Below are 18,336 nucleotides of genomic sequence, written 5' to 3'. Positions count from 1 at the left end.
CATTTAACAGCTTCCTTTATTTCTAAATCCAGTTACGAATTCATATTAATTTTATCTCCAAAACATTTTCTGCATTTATCCCATCTTTAAAAAAATTTTTTTTAAATTGAAGTATAGTTGATTTACAATGTTGTGTTACTTTCTGAGGTATAGCAAACTGATTCAGTTATACATGTATATATTCTTTTTCAGATTCTTTTCCATTATAGTTTATTATAAGATACTGAATATAGTTCCCTGTGCAATACAGTAGGACCTTATTGTTTATTTTATGTAGAGTGTCCCACATTTTAAAGTCCCAACCTCTTACTTCTTTACTGGATTACTGAAAATTTTAACACATCTCTTTTCAGGCCCCAACTCACTAAGATTCAGAATCTGACCAATCTATGTTCTACTTCTAATATGTATCTTATGTTTCTAAATAAAATTTCCTAATGCATAGGACTGGCCTAATCACTCAATTCACTCACAAATGCACACCCACACACTTCTGCTTTGTATTAAGCAGAGGGAATTTTTAAAAAAAGACCTGATAAGTAGTCTCTTAGAGCTCCATCTGCATGTGAAAACACAGAAATAAATGACTTCAATACAATTTAATAATCAATATAATAAAGATAAATATGAAGCATACAGAGAGTCTAAAGGAGTCTAAGTCCTTGGGCCATGAAGAGAAGAAAGGGAATGGGAAATCATGAAATAGGACATAAAATAGGAAGTAGTGACCTTGTGGTGACCTATGAACAGAAACATAAAGCATGAGGAGGAATTCTTACTTAAAACTGGACACGGCAGGAGAAGGCAATCCAAACAGAAAGCATGAGCACATGCAAAGATCACAGATAACTTAACATGTTAGAACTGCAAGCAAAAATGAAGTACGAGTGTAGGACGCACAGGGAGGAAGAGCAGGACAAGGCTCAAGGTACAGGCGAAGGTCAAATCCAGACCGCCACTAAAAAACTAGGACTGTATTCTAGACCCAAAGAAACCATTCAAGAATTAAGCAAAAGTGAGATACAAAAAAAAATACCTAGGGCCTCCCTGGTGGCGCAGTGGTTGAGAGTCCGCCTGCCGATGCAGGGGATACGGGTTCGTGCCCCGGTCTGGGAGGATCCCATATGCCGCGGAGCGGCTGGGCCCGTGAGCCATGGCCGCTGGGCCTGCGCGTCCGGAGCCTGTGCTCCGCAACGGGGGAGGCCACAACAGTGAGAGGCCCGCATACCGCAAAAAAAAAAAAAAAAAAAAAATACCTAGAGACAAATGACAATGAGGACACAACGACCCAAAACCTATGGGATGCAGCAAAAGCAGTTCTAAGAGGGAAGTTTACAGCAATACAATCCTACCTTAAGAAACAGGAAACATCTCAAATAAACAACTTAACCTTGCACCTAAAGCAATTAGAGAAAGAAGAACAAAAACCCCCCAAATTTAGCAGAAGGAAAGAAATCATAAAGATCAGACCAGAAATAAATGAAAAAGAAATGAAGGAAATGATAGCAAAGATCAATAAAACTAAAAGCTGGTTCTTTGAGAAGATAAACAAAATTGATAAACCATTAGCCAGACTCATCAAGAAAAAAAGGGAGAAGACTCGAATCAACAGAATTAGAAATGAAAAAGGAGAAGTAACAACTGACACTGCAGAAATACAAGGATCATGAGAGATTACTACAAGCAACTTTATGCCAATAAAATGTACAACCTGGAAGAAATGGACAAATTCTTAGGAATGCACAACCTGCCGAGACTGAAACAGGAAGAAATAGAAAATATGAACAGACCAATCACAAGCACTGAAATTGAAACTGTGATAAAAAATCTTCCAACAAACAAAAGCCCGGGACCAGATGGCTTCACAGGCGAATACTATCAAACATTTAGAGAAGAGCTAACAACTATCCTTCTCAAACTCTTCCAAAATATAGCAGAGGGAGGAATACTCCCAAACTCATTCTATGAGGCCACCATCACCCTGATACCAAAACCAGACAAAGATGTCACAAAGAAAGAAAACTACAGGCCAATATTACTGATGAACATAGATGCAAAAATCCTCAACAAAATACTAGCAAACAGAATCCAACAGCACATTAAAAGGATCATACACCATGACCAAGTGGGGTTTACTCCAGGAATGCAAGGATTCTTCAATATACGCAAATCAATCAACATGATCCACCATATTAACAAATTGAAGGAGAAAAACCATATGATCATCTCAACAGATGCAGAGAAAGCTTTTGACAAAATTCAACACCTATTTATGATAAAAACCCTGCAGAAGGTAGGCACAGAGGGAACTTTCCTCAACATAATAAAGGCCATATATGACAAAACCGCAGCCAACATCGTCCTCAATGGTGAAAAACTGAAACCATTTCCACTAAGATCAGGAACAACACAAGGTTGCCCACTCTCACCACTCTTATCCAACACAGTGTTGAAAGTTCTAGCCACAGCACGCAGAGAAGAAAAAGAAATAAAAGGAATCCAAATCGGAAAAGAAGAAGTAAAGCAGTCACTGTTTGCAGATGACATGATACTATACATAGAGAATCCTAAAGATGCTACCAGAAAACTACTAGAGCTAATCAATGAATCTGGTAAAGTAGCAGGATACAAAATTAATGCACAGAAATCTCTGGGATTCTTATACACTAATGAAGAAAAATCTGAAAGTGAAATTAAGAAAACACTCCCATTTACCACTGCAGCAAAAAGAATAAAATATCTAGGAATAAACCTAAGGAGACAAAAGACCTGTATGCAGAAAATTATAAGACACTGATGAAAGAAATTAAAGATGATACAAATAGATGGAGAGATATACAATGTTTTTGGATTGGAAGAATCAACACTGTGAAAATAACTCTACTACCCAAAGCAATCTACAGATTCAATGCAATCCCTATCAAACTACCACTGGCATTTTTCACAGAACTAGAACAAAAAATTTCACAATTTGTATGAAAACACAAAAGACCCCATATAGCCAAAGCAACCTTGAGAACGAAAAATGGAGCTGGAGGAATCAGTCTCCCTGACTTCAGACTATACTACAAAGCTACAGTAATCAAGACAGGATGGTACTGGCACAAAAACAGAAATATAGATCAATGGAACAGGATAGAAAGCCCAGAGATAAACCCACGCACATATGGTCACCTTATCTTTGATAAAGGGGGAAAGAATATACAGTGGAGAAAAGACAGCCTCTTCAATAAGTGGTGCTGGAAAAATTGGACAGCTACATGTAAAAGTATGAAATTAGAACACTCCCTAACACCATACACAAAAATAAACTCAAAATGGATTAAAGACCTAAATGTAAGGCCAGACACTATCAAACTCTTAGAGGAAAACATAGGCAGAACACTCTATGACATAAATCACAGCAAGATCCTTTTTGACCCACCTCCTAGAGGAATGGAAATAAAAACAAAAAGAAACAAATGGGACCTAATGAAACTTCAAAGCTTTTGCACAGCAAAGGAAACCATAAACAAGACCAAAAGACAACCCTCAGAATGGGAGAAAACATTTGCAAAGGAAGCAACTAACAAAGGATTAATCTCCAAAATTTACAAGCAGCTCATGCAGCTCAATAACAAAAAAACAAACAACCCAATCCAAAAATGGGCAAAAGACCTAAATAGACATTTCTCCACAGAAGATATACAGATTGCCAACAAACACATGAAAGAATGCTCAACATAATCATTAGAGAAATGCAAATCAAAACTACAATGAGATATCATCTCACACCAGTCAGAATGGTCATCATCAAGAAATCTAGAAACAATAAATGCTGGAGAGGGTGTGGAGAAAAGGGAACACTCTTGCACTGCTGGTGGGAATGTGAATTGGTACAGCCACTATGGAGAACGGTATGGAGGTTCCTTAAAAAACTAAAAATAGAATTACCATATGATCCAGCAATTCCACTACTAGGCATATACCCAGAGAAAACCATAATTCAAAAAGAGACATGTACCAAAATGTTCACTGCAGCTCTACTGACAATAGCCAGGACATGGAAGCAACCTAAGTGTCCATCAACAGATGAATGGATAAAGAAGATGTGGCACATATATACAATGGAATATTACTCAGCCATAAAAAGAAACGAAACTGAGCTATTTGTAATGAGGTGGATAGACCTAGAGTCTGTCATACAGAGTGAAGTAAGTCAGAAAGAGAAAGACAAATACCGTATGCTAACACATATATATGGAATTAAAAAAAAAAATGTCATGAAGAACCTAGGGGTAAAACAGGAATAAAGACACAGACCTACCTGAGAATGGACTTGAGGATATGGGGAGGGGGAAGGGTAAGCTGTGACAAAGCGAAAGAGAGGCATGGACATGTATACACTACCAAACGTGAGGTAGATAGATAGTGGGAAGCAGCCGCAGAGCACGGGGAGATCAGCTCGGTGCTTTGTGACAGCCTGGAGGGGTGGGATGGGGAGGGTGGGAGGGAGGGAGATGCATGAGGGAAGGGTTGTGGGAACGGATGTATATGTATGACTGATTCACTTTGTTATAAAGCAGAAACTAATAAAAAAAATTATAAAAAAAAAGAAGATGTGGCACATATATACAATGGAATATTACTCAGCCATAAAAAGAAATGAAATTGAGTTATTTGTAGTGAGGTGGATAGACCTAGAGTCTGTCATACAGAGTGAAGTAAGTCAGAAGGATAAAAACAAATACCGTATGCTAACACATATATATGGAATATAAGGAAAAAAATGTCATGAAGAACCTAGGGGTAAGACGGGAATAAAGACACAGACCTACTAGAGCATGGACTTGAGGATATGGGGTGGGGGAAGGGTAAGCTGTGACAAAGTGAGAGAGTGGCATGGACATATATACACTACCAAACGTAAACTACATAGCTAGTGGGTAGCAGCCCCATAGCACAGGGAGATCAGCTGGGTGGTTTGTGACCACCTAGAGGGGTGGGATAGGGAGGGTGGGTGGGAGGGAGGAGGACGCAAGAGGGAAGAGATATGGGAACATATGTATATGTATAACTGATTCACTTTCTTATAAAGCAGAAACTAACACACCATTGTAAAGCAATTATACTCCAATAAAGATGTTAAAAACAAAAATTAAAAAAAAAGAAACTAGAAATCCAAATTTTTGTGTGAATTCAACCAGAAATCCATGTTTCTGTGAATTCTCCTGATTTTAAAATAGTAATGTAATTTCTCTGTTATCCAAGCAAAACAGGCCACAGGCTGAATTCAGCCCACGGATCACATGTCTCTGGGAGAGTGGCTTTCAGTAATACAATTAACAAGCCTGATCTAATAATTTTATGTCAAATTTGGAAATTTTAAAATACAGCTGGAACATACAGAAAGGTTATCCAAAACACAAAAGCCAAACACCTAAAAGATGGATAATTTTGCCTACATCAAAATTAACAATGTCTGTTCAATTACCAAAATAAATTTGTTAACTGGAAGAAAATGCTTGCAATCTGTATAACTGATAAAGGATCAGTGTCCAGAAATATAAATACTACAAATCAATAAGAATAAAAAAATAGCCAACAGAAAAATAGGCAAGCCTACCTCAAGAAACAAGAAAAGTCTCAAGTAAACAATCTAAACTTACACCTAAAGGAACTAAAGAAAGAACAAACAAAACCCAAAATGAGCAGAAGGAAAGAAACCATAAAGATCAGAGCAGAAATAAATGAAATAGAAACAAAGAAAACAATAGCAAAAATCAATATAACTAAAAGCTAGTTCTTTCAGAAGATAAACAAAATTGATAAACCTTTAGCCAGACTCATCAAGAAAGAGAGGGAGAGGACTCAAATCAATAAAATGAGAAATGAAAAAGAAGAAGTTAAAACAGACACCGCAGAAATACAAAGCATCCTAAGAGACTACTACAAGCAACTCTATGCCAATAAAATGGACAACCTGGAAGAAATGGACAAATTCATAGAAAGGTATAATCTTCCAGGACTGAACCAGGAAGAAACAGAAAATATGAACAGACCTATCACAAGTAATGAATTTCAAACTCTGATTAAAAATCTTCCAACAAACAAAAGTCCAGGACCAGATGACTTCACAGGTGAATTCTATCAAACATTTAGAGAAGAGCTAACACCCATCCTTCTCAAACTCTTCCAAAAAATTGCAGAGGAAGAAACACTCCTAAACTCATTGTATGAGGCCACCATCACCCTGATACCAAAACCAGACAAAGACGCTACAAAAAAAATTACAGACCAATATCACTGATGAATATAGATGTAAAATTCCTCAACAAAATACTAGCAAATAGAATCAACAACACATTAAAAGGATCATACACCATATCAAGTGGGATTTATCCCAGGGATGCAAGGATTCTTCAATATAAGCAAATCAATCAATGTGATACACCATATTAACAAACTGAAGAATAAAAACCTCAACAGATGCAGAAAAAGCTTTTGACAAAATTCAACACCAATTTATGATAAAAACTCTCCAGAAAGTGGGCATAGAGGGAACCTACCTCAACATAATAAAGGCCATATATGACAAACCCACAGCAAACATGATTCTCAATGGTGAAAAACTGAAAGCATTTCCTCTAAGATCAGGAACGAGACAAGGATGTCCACTCTCACCACTATTATTCAACATAGTTTTGGAAGTCCTAGCCATGGCAATCAGAAAAGAAAAAGAAATAAAAGGAATACAAATAGGAAAAGAAGAAGTAAAACTTTCACTGTTTGCAGATGACATGAGAGAATACATAGAGAATCCTAAAAATGCCACCAGAAAACTACTAGAGCTAATCAATGAATTTGGTAAAGTTGCAGGATACACAATTAATGCACAGAAATCTCTTGCATTCCTATACATTAATGATGAAAAATCTGAAAGAGCAATTATGGAAACACTCCCATTTACCACTGCAACAAAAAGAATAAAATACCTAGGAATAATCCTACCTAGGGAGACAAAAGACCTGTATGCAGAAAACTATAAGACACTGATGAAAGAAATTAAACATGATACCAACAGATGGAGAGATATACCATGTTCTTGGATTGGAAGAATCAATATTGTGAAAATGACTATACTACCCAAAGCAATCTACAGATTCAATGCAATCCCTATCAAATTACCAATGGCATTTTTTATGGAACTAGAACAAAAAATCTTAAAATTTGTATGGAGACATGAAAGACCCCGAATAGCCAAAGTGGTCTTGAGGGGAAAAAAAAGAAGCTGGAGGAATCAGACTCCCTGACTTCAGACTATACTAACTAAGCTACAGTAATCAAGACAATACGGTACTGGCACAAAAACAGAAACATGGATCAATGGAACAAGATAGAAAGCCCAGAGATAAACCCATGCACCTATGGTCAACTAATCTATGACAAAGGAGGCAAGGATATACAATGGAGAAAAGACAGTCTCTTCAATAAGTGGTGCTGGGAAAACTGGACAAGCTACATGTAAAAGAATGAAATAAGAACACTCCCTAACTCCATACACAAAAATAAACTCAAAATGGATTAAAGGCATAAATGTAAGACCAGACACTATAAAACTCTTAGAGGAAAACATAGGCAGAACACACTATGACATAAATCACAGCAAGAACCTTTTTAACCTACCTCCTAGAGAAATGGAAATAAAAACAAAAATAAACAAATGGGACCTAAAGAAACTTCAAAGCTTTTGCACAGCAAAGGAAACCATAAATAAGACGAAAAGACAACCCTCAGAATGGGAGAAAATATTTGCAAACGAATCCACGGACAAAGGATTAATCTCCAAGATATATAAACAGCTCATGCAGCTCAATATTAAAAAAACAAACAACCCAATCCAAAAATGGGCAGAAGACCTAAATAGACATTTCTCCAAAGAAGACATACAGACGGTCAAGAAGTACATGAAAAGCTGCTCAAAATCACTAATTATTAGAGAAATGCAAATCAAAACTACAATGAGGTATCACCTCACACCAGTCAGAATGGGCATCATCAGAAAATCTACAAACAACAAATGCTGGAGAGGGTTTGGACCAAAGGGAACCCTCTTGCACTGTTAGTGGGAATGTAAATTGGTACAGCCACTATGGAGAACAGTATGGAGGTTCCTTAAAAAACTAAGAGTAGAATTACCATATGATCCAGCAATCCCACTACTGGGCATATACCCAGAGAAAACCATAATTCAAAAAGACACATGCACCCCAATGTTCATTGCACCACTATTTACAATAGCCAGGTCATGGAAACAACCTAAATGCCCATCGACAGACGAATGGATAAAGAAGATGTGGCACATATATACAATGGAATATTACTCAGCCATAAAAAGGAACGAAATTGAGTCATTTGTTGAGATGTGGATGGATCTAGAGACTGTCATACAGGGTAAAGTAAGTCAGAAAGAGAAAAACAAATATCGTATATTAACGCATGTATGTGGAACGTAGAAAAATTGTACAGATAAACCAGTTTGTGGGGCAGAAGTTGAGACACAGATGTAGAGAACAAATGTATGGACACCACGGGGGGAAAACTGCGGTGGGGTGGGGATGGTGGTGGTGGTGTGATTTATTAGGTGATTGGGATTGACATGTATATACTGATATGTATAAAACTCATGACTAATAAGAACCTGCAGTATAAAAAAACAAACAAAAATAAAAATACTAAACTTTCGTTGGGTTATTTGTATAGAAATATGTTAATATAAATGTTTCAGACATTACATGAAATTTCTAAATATCTTATATGTTCGGGTATAATGTTATAAGTCATAAGTCTAGTTACTACTTGAAAATGTATATCTCAGAAATAACTAAATTTCCTTGTGAATTGCATTATTATGAACTTTCATCAAATCTTTAACCGTGGTCATTTTTATGTCTTTTGTCATTTACAGACAGTTCTGAGAGTACTCTGATGCTTTTGCAAAAATGTTCCTATAAAAGGGTTTCATCTTCAAGGAATTCATGGAAAAGACTCTGACAAGTTCAGGTTTCTGGTAAGTGACTATACTGCTTAACTGAATGAATAGGCATTTTCAGAACTCTAATGGAAAACTGATGAATTATAAAAGTGTTAACAAAAGATCAAGATGAAAAAAATTAATTACATGGGACTGAGTGAACTGATGAGGATGATTATAATTTTTGTGACTTTCTGTTTGAATTAAAAAAAAAAAAATCCGGGCTTCCCTGGTGGCGCAGTGGTTGAGAGTCTGCCTGCCAATGCAGGGACACAGGTTCATGCCCCAGTCTGGGAAGATCCCACATGCCGCGGAGCGGCTGGGCCTGTGAGCCATGGCCACTGAGCTTGCGCTCCACAACGGGAGAGGCCACAACAGTGAGAGGCCCGTGTACTGCAAAAAAAAATCCCACAAGGACTCAGAGGCAAAAAATATACAAATCAATTTTCACTGCAAAGTAAAGGAGCTGTTACCGTGGAGGATTCCTGGACTGAATGTCAATATTATGGCATAGTGTGAATGTGTTTCGTGTTTGGTAGTTGCAATCATTGTTGCTTTTGCTGTGGTCATCCATTTACAATGCTTGGTGACAGTTTACCTCTTGTAAAAATAAAATACAGTGTGTGTGTGTGTGTGTGTGTGTGTGTGAAAATAAAAAAAGAGGTTTCGTAAATTCTCTCTTAAATTTTCTTTTACTAATTGCTAGTATATAGAAATATTAATTTTTATATGAAGACCTCATATCCAGCTTGCTAAAGTCACTTATTAATTCTAATTCTATACATCATTTTAGATTCTTTAATTATATGGAAATAAAGTGTTATTTCTTTTTTTCTATCTTTAAAAAAAAAGAAAAATAGGCAAGGGACTCCCCTGGTGGCACAGTGGCTAAGAATCTACCTGCCAGTGCAGGGGACACAGATTCAATCCCTGCTCCAGGAAGATCCCACATGCCATGGAGCAACTAAGCCCATGCGCCACAACTACTGAGCCCACATGCCACAACTACAGAGCCCACACACCACAACTACTGAAGCCTGCTTTCCTAGAGCCTATGATCTGCAACAAGAGAAGCCACCGCAATGAGAAGCCCATGCACCGCAATGAAGAGTAGCCCCCTCTCGCTGCTACTAGAGAAAGCCTGCATGCAGCAACAAAGACCCAATGCAGCCAAAAATAAATAAATTAATTAATTAATTTTTAAAAAGAGAAAATATCTTCCTAACACTGGGTTAGGAAAAAAAAAATTTTAAACAGTACACAAAAAGTACAATCCGTATGGTAAAAGATTGATAAATTAGACTACATTCAAATGTAGAGCTTCTGTTGATCAAAAAGACACTTTGAAACCCATGAAAAGCTCATATCCAGAATGTATAAGGAACTCCTACAAGACTCCCAGTGTTGAACACACTAGTTCAAGTGCTTATTAGCACAACTACTTTGGAAAGCTGGCACAACCACTGAGGCTGAACATACACATACACTATGTCTCCCCAAGTCCTCTCCTGAGTGTAATCAGACAGAAGTGCATGCATGTATACATCAAAGACTTATACAGGAATTTTCACAGCAGCATTTTTCGTACTAATAAAAACTGCAAGCAAGCTAAGTGATTATCCTTGAGAAGGAACAAAAGCCCAGTGACTGGGAAGTGGTACAAGGGGGATTTCTGGAATAATGGAAACGTTCTGTATCTTGACCTGCGTGGTGGCTGGATGAGTAATTAGCTATGTACTTCTGTATGTGCTTGTGTACATGTCTGTAATACTCAATAAAAATAATTTAAAATATATATACTTCATATAATTCAACATTTAGAAGACAATCTAGAAAATTTGAACTGATTGTACTGATATATTAACATATTAATAAATCCTTGATTAACTTTTTAGAATAAGCAAGTCATTAGGTGTGATAATGGTAATGTATATTTATGTTTTTAAGACTCCTTATATCTTAGAGAGTCATACTATTTATAGTGAAAGGATATTATGTCTGAGATTTTCTTTAAAATAATCCATGGGGGAGTGATGGGAGGGGCACAGGAAGTATAGTTGAAACAAGGCTATGAATTTATAATTGTTGAAGCTAGGAGTTAATAACTGTTGAAGCTGGGTGTGAGTACATGGATACCTCTGGAAATTTTCCATAATACTAACTTTAAAAATATAAACATATGCAGCACTATTTACAATAGCCAGGTCATGGAAGCAACCTAAATGTCCATCAGCAGATAAATGGATAAAGAAGATGTGGTACAAATATACAATGGACTATTACTCAGCCATAAAAAGGAACAAAAATGGGTCATTTGTAGAGACGTGGGTGGACCTAGAAAGTGTCATAAAGAGTGAAGTAAGTCAGAAAGAGAAAAACAAATATCGTTTATTAACGCATATATGTGGAATCTAGAAAAATGGTACAGATGAACTGGTTTGCAGGGCAGAAATAGAGACACAGATGTAGAGAAGAAATGTATAGACACCAAGGGGGGAAGGGGCGGATGGGATGAACTGAGAGACTGGGATTGACATATATACACTAATACGCATAAAATAGGTAACTAATGAGAACCTGCTGTATAGCACAGGGAACTTCACTTCGCTGTACAGTAGAAACTAACGCAACATTGTAAAACAACTATACCCAGGACTTCCCTGGTGGTGCAGTGGTTAAGAATCTGCCTGCCAATGCAGGGGACACGGGTTCGAGCCCTGGTCCGGGAAGATCCCACATGCCGCGGAGCAACTAAGCCCGTGAGCCACAACTACTGAGCCTGCGCTCTAGAGCCTGGGAGCCACAACTACTGAGCCCGCGTGCCACAACTACTGAAGCCCACACACCTTGAGCCTGTGCTCCGCAACAAGAGAAGCCACCTCAATGAGAAGCCCATGCACCACAACAAAGAGTAGCCCCTGCTCACCACAACTAGAGAAAAGCCCACGCGCAGCAACGAAGACCCAACGCAGACAAAAATAAATAAATAAATTTATTAAAGAAAAAACAAAAAACATACAAAATAATACTCTCTCTGTATACACTATTATATGTACATACTATTTGTATATATATGTAATATATACTACATATAAAATATACATATATGTTCTTTTTTTAAAATCTGTATGTGCATATAAATTCACTACAACAGATCTGGAAGGGTAGAATATACCAAATTAGCAACAGTGATTAATTTGGGGACCGGGAATGGGATGAGTAATATTTGTAATGTTTATCTTTTCTCCAAGGAGAATATATTCATATACATCCAGTAAAATTTAAAGTTAATTTAAATTAAAAATAAAATAAATAGATTTTTAAAAATTAGCATATATAAAATTATTTCTCACCTTACCGTCACCTTTTAAAAAGGTAATTTTGAACATTTATTTTTTAACTCAAGCAAAATCTTAAGACCTAATGAGACTCAAGAAAGTAGTTTGAGGGACTTCCCTGGTGGTCCAGTGGTAAAGAATTCGCCTTCCAATGCAGGGGACGCAGATTCGATGCCTGGGCGGAACTAAGATCCCCCATGCCACGGGGCAACTACTGAGCCCGTGCACTGCACCTAGAGAGCCTGCATGCCACAAACTACAGAGCCCACATGCTCTGGAGCCCAGGTGCCACAACTAGAGAGAGAAAACCCACACACCACAACTAGAGAGAAGCCCAGGCGCCACAACTAGAGAGAAGCCCCTATGCCACAACTAGAGAGAAGCTCATGCACCGCAACAAAGATCCCACGTGCTGCAACTGAGACCAGACACAGCCAAAAATTAAAAATAAATAAATAAATAAAATAAAAAAAGAATGTAGTCTGAGGGACAAGGGACTGCCCCGGTGGTCCAGTGATTGAGAATCCACCTTCCAACGCAGGGGACGTGGATTCGATCCCTGGTCCTGGAACTAAGATCCCACATGCCACAGGGCAACTAAGCCTGCGCACCGCAACTACTGAGCCCATGTACTCTGGAGCCCACGTGCCACAACTAGACAGAAGCCCGCATACCACAATGAAAGATCCTGCATGCTGCAGTGAAGATCCCGTCTGCTGCAACTAAGACCCGAAGCAGCCAAAAATAAATAAATGAAATAAATTTTAAAATATATAGAGATTAAAAAAAAAAGTGTGAAAACCTGAGAATCTCTGGTGGGGTCATCAAACATCCTTCATGCATTACATCGAACACAAAAACTCGGCCCCGACACACCACTGCAATGTGACTTGGGCAATGCCCTTCACTCTCTGGAAAAAGAAAAAGAAAACAGAAGACTCAAATCTCTCAAAGTTAAGCAAGAGTAAAGCTGCATGTTTATATCCAACAGAAAAAAAAAATTCCTCCAATACTTTATCTATCATATATTCATCAAATATGTCACATGGGGCTTCCCTGGTGGTGCAGTGGTTGAGAGTCCACCTGCCGATGCAGGGGACACGGGTTCGTGCCCCAGTCCAGGAAGATCCCACATGCTGCTGAGCGGCTGGGCCCGTGAGCCATGGCCACTGAGTCTGCGCGTCCGGAGCCTTGCTCCGCAACGGGAGAGGCCACAACAGTGAGAGGCCCGCGTACCGCAGAAAGAAAAAAAAAAAAAAAAAAAAAGTCACATGAATAAAAACACTTTAATAAGGTGATAAAATTTCAGTTATTATGTCATAAATACATGTTCCTGAAACCCATCTATGTAAAACATCTAGAAATCCATGAAAGTTTCAAATATTTGTATACCTTAAGAGTCATATAAATTCCACATTATTGCAGGGCTTTCTAGTTTTATTTATGGACAGGATGGGAAGAGAAAAGGGTCGCAGAGAAATCCTGGAGGAGAGCTATTTGAGTTAAGTTTCTTTTGGGGTTTTTCTTTTTTTCTTTTAACATCTTTATTGGAGTATAATTGCTTTAAAATGGTGTGTTAGTTTCTGCTTTATAACAAAGTGAATCAGCTATACATATACATATATCCCTGTATCTCCTCCCTCTTGCGTCTCCCTCCCACCCTCCCTCCCTATCCCACCCCTCTAGGTGGTCACAAAGCACTGAGCTCATCTCCCTGTGCTACGCGGCTGCTTCCCACTAGCTATCTATTTTACATTTGGTAGTATATGTAAGTCCATGCCATTCTCTCACTTCGTCCCAGCTTACCCTTGCCCCTCCCTGTGTCCTCAAGTCCATTCTCTACGTCTGTGTCTTTATTGCTGTCCTGCTTGGGGATTATTTTAATGTTTATTGATCATCACATAATTTAACTGCAATAGTATCTATCTGTGATTTCTCAATAAAATAGTTTTCAGTAGAATAAGGACACTGTATGCCTGGGTGGCAAGGAGAAAGCATTTTGCCCAATCGGTAGCATTACTTAAGGCTCTGATGACACCTGGTAAGCCACTGATAATTGATTCTATGACTCATTTGGCACCTCTTAATTCCCCAAGAACTATTTATTTTTGAGATTTGTAAATCTCAGACTATTCTGATTTAGTCCCATTTTTCAAGTACTAGTCCCTTTGACAAGGGTCTTCCTATGAGATCTCTGCTCCTTCCCTCTCAAAAAAGAAAGAAGAGGAAGAAAGTTAGGAAAGACATATACTGCCACGGGAAGTAAATTTATTGGTTGACATTACATACAAGGAACTGTGCTAAATGTTTTACACAGATTATCTAATGAAATCTATTCATCAGCTAAGAGGAAGAGCCATTTCCTGATAGCACTATTATTTTTTCTCTTATATCCTATTTCCTCAAGTCCTTGTAGGTGAGGTATGTATTTCCTTTGTCCCTCATGGCTATTTCCAAACCATTTTTTCTTTCTTCCCCTTCAAAAACGTCCATATCCTTTTACATTTACCACCACTACCTTTTATTGCTGTCCTCTATTACCTAAAATTTCAGGCTTCAAAAGAAAAAATAAAATAAACCTGATGCCAAGTTAATCAATAAATATTTGGGAAGAGGACGACAGAAGGGTGCCGCCACAGGATGAGCATAAGAGGGGATATTTGAGCAGAGAACAAAATGAAGCAAAGGTGTGAGTACAGAAATACCTGCAGGAAGAGAGTTCCAGGTAGAGGAAACAGCAAGTACAAGGGCATTAGGACAAAAATGAGCTGGTCTGCTTAAAGGGAAACAAGGTCAGTGCAGCTGCAGCAGAGAGAAATGGGTAGAATGGTAGAAAAAATTGGGGCCAGACCATATTGGCCTTAGAAAGGGCTTGCGATTTGAAGTATGATGGAAAAGAAGCCAATGGAAGGTTTTAAGCAGGACGGTAATAATGTCACCTAATTAATACTTTATAAAGGGCACTCTAGCTGCCATATGGAAAAGAGATTTTAAGAGGGAAGAAAATATACAGCAAGATCAGTTAGGAGGTAACTGAAGTGGTCCCAGTGAGAACCACCTAAGTGAGAGTTGATGGTGGCTTTGACTGGGGTGTGACACTTGAAGGAAGCAAGAGGTCAATTTTTTCTTTTTAAGAAGGGAGATATTACAAATTGGTACAACCCGCTAAAGAGGGAAAACTGTTAATGCAGCACAGAGAGAAAGGATAATGCAGAAGCAAGGTCCTTGATTAAACAAGAGGTGGTAGAGCCCAAGGCACCTTACAGAAGGGTTATCCTTAAGAGTCAGAACAGTTCCACACTCTTAGAAAGAGAAGACAAAGGGTATGAATGTGCAGTAGTGTATTGCAAGGAGGTTACAGAATGGGCCAATATTTGAATGAATGTTTCTATGACTGCTGTAATAAATCACCACTAACTTAGTGGTAAATCAACACTAACAACACACATTTACTGTCTTACAGGTCTGGGGACCGAAGTCTGAAATGTGTCTCACTGGGCTAAAATGAGCGTGTCAACAGGTCTGTGTTCCTTCTGGAGGCTCTAGGGGAGAATCTGTTTCCTTTGCTTTTTCAGCCTCTAGAGGCTGCCCACATTCCGTGGCTCAGGGCCCCATTCCTCCATTTTTTTGGGGGGGGCTGCCCCACACGGATTGCAGGGTTTTAGTTCCCTGATCAGGGATTGAACCTGGACCCTGACAGTGAAAGTGCTGAGTCCTAACCACTGGACCGACAGGGAATTCCCTCCATTCCTCCACCTTCAGAGCTATCAAGAGAGGATCATGATTTTCTCATGCTTCCACCCCTTTGGTTCTCTCCTCTGCCTCTTTCTTCACTTATAAGAATTCTTATGATTGCTCTGGGCCCACCTGAATAATCCAGGATAATCTCCCTATCTCAAGGTCAACTGATGAGCAAACTTAATTTCATCTGCAACCTAATTCCCCTTTACCATTTAAGGTAACACATTCAGTCGGTTCTAAGGATTAGGAAGTGGACGTATTTGGGGGTCATTATTCTGCCTACCAGATAGGTTGGCAACTTTGGTGATAGAAACATTGCTTTACATTTGTTGAGAAATAAAAGAGTTCATTAGCTGGGAATAAAGAAGGAGAAAGGCATGAAACAGTCTTCTCTGGAAGTGAGAGAATAGCTTGACAAAAGAGTACAGCAAGGTAGTGCTTTGCGTCCACTTGAGGTTTGACTGAGAAAGGTTAAGTGATGTTTTGTGGTTCCCTCTGGCCAAGTAAATTGCTAGGGTAGGTGTCTTGACTATGTGGAGGAAAGACAGGAGACTGAAATGTAAAGTGCTGAGGCGGGGGTGGAGTGGGGAGGGAGGGGGCAGCTGAGCAAAGGTTTGAATGTGTACGTAAGGAGGGGTGACAGGAAAGAACCACAGAGATGTGAACACGTGGCCACGGGGAGGGAGAAATGAAACAGCGAAGAACTGCAGAGTAACTGAAGTTTAAGTCAAGATGTGGTCAGAGAAATGGCTGAGGTGGACCAAAAGGAAGTGAGCTGTGAAGAGAAGGTGGAGGTCAGAGTGAGATGCCTAGAACCACACTGTTGGAGCTGAGAGGTGTAGGTGATTACAACAGGGTCTATGGCTGGGCCATGGGAGTGGGTGGCTGCTTGAGAAGGAGAGGAAGGAAGGAGAAGCCACGGGTCATCCACAAATGGAGGCTGAAGCCAGCAAGAATGTGACTGAGGTAGTAATGGAGAGACAGACAGTGAGACTGGTGCTAAAGCAATCAATGAATGAAGGAAAGTGACCACAAGGGAAGTCACTATGACAATGACAAGCAGGGGTGACATAACCTGATAGCATTTTTTTTTCAAGAGCTAAAATTGCAAGGGAAAAGAAAACATGAAAAGGGCAACAGGAAATAAAGAAGACACCAACATCTCCTACTTGCCTTCCAGTACCAAAGTGTAAGAGAAAAACAAAATCCCCATTTGAGATGGTTATAGGAAAAGCGGTGTAAAAAAAATAACCAGGTTTCATGAACAGCACCTTTCAGAAGGAAAGGGGAACTTTCTGAGAAAAGGTGGAGAATATAATGGATTCTGCTGACCATGAGCTCCATCAAGTACAGCAGAAGGGTTTGGGGAAAGAGTGGAGGGTTGGTCCCAGCAGTGGGGAACTTGAGTCCAATTAGGCTATGCACAAATCCATGCATCTAGATGACGAGAGATGACATTCGAAGTCTGAACTTCTTGGGCAAAATGAGGTGCACACTAAAACTGAATTAGTTCACTAAAACTGAATTAGTCTTAATGGTCTCGTAAGGTAAAAAACAAAAAACAAAAAACAAAACTAGGTCTAACTTGCCTCCTTATTGAGACTAGCCTCTTATCTGCAGCAGCCTGCATGCTGCCGTCCCCCTCAACACACATAATTTCTTCAATCTTCTCCTTATCCAGGATAGATTCTATAGCCAACATTATAATTTCTCCCTTGCAAAAACCTTCACTCCCTCTTCCTCTGCACCTGCCCCTGTTGCTGAAGGAAAAAACACAACACACCATATAGTCTAACTTTAAATTCATAAAAACACATCTCAACACTGTTTAGCTACCCTATGTTTCCACAGAATGTTTGCTTTTCCCACTTTCCAAAATGACCATTTCAAACCATCTCCTTTTTTCCTCAAATATTCCACCCCCACCTCAGTTCTAATTTCACCAAGGAAAACACAAGCAGTACACGGAACAGCCTGCTCTTTCTACAGCAAGATCAGCCCATCTGTGTGCATCTGGACGCACACTTTCTGCATTGCCTCTCATCCCTGCTCCTGCCAAAGACCAGTTCTTCCACAATTTCTGCTCTTATATTCCCAATGTCTTTGGTTCTTTATCCTTTCCCCTGCAAGATAATTTTTCCTTCTCTCCTATGTCATTCCTATGATGTATCACCCATCTTTTTAAAAAAAATAACACACACACACACACACACAATCTCCCACTGCACATCCAAACCTTTTCTG

At 39.0% G+C, this 18,336-nt stretch overlaps 1 protein-coding gene across 6 annotated transcripts in view; it reads right to left on the bottom strand.

Annotated features, from left to right (window-relative positions):
* CROT (carnitine O-octanoyltransferase) overlaps positions 1-18,336 on the bottom strand; it is a 70,233-nt gene that overhangs the window by 39,620 nt on the left and 12,277 nt on the right. For 5 of the 6 annotated variants that reach the window (XM_082632752.1, XM_082632749.1, XM_082632748.1 and 2 more), the window contains one exon: positions 13,154-13,262. The exons of the other annotated variant lie outside the window; for it this stretch is intronic. In XM_082632752.1, coding sequence (XP_082488878.1) covers positions 13,154-13,262 — 109 coding nt within the window. The remainder of the gene's footprint in view (positions 1-13,153; positions 13,263-18,336) is intronic. 6 annotated transcript variants of the gene reach the window in all.

This window comes from Mesoplodon mirus, assembly GCF_964341445.2.
Source record: "Mesoplodon mirus genome assembly, chromosome: 9".
NCBI classification, from domain to species: Eukaryota; Metazoa; Chordata; class Mammalia; order Artiodactyla; family Ziphiidae; genus Mesoplodon; species Mesoplodon mirus.
Note: the sequence above shows the minus strand (reverse complement) of the source record. Positions and strands in the feature narration are given on the sequence as shown.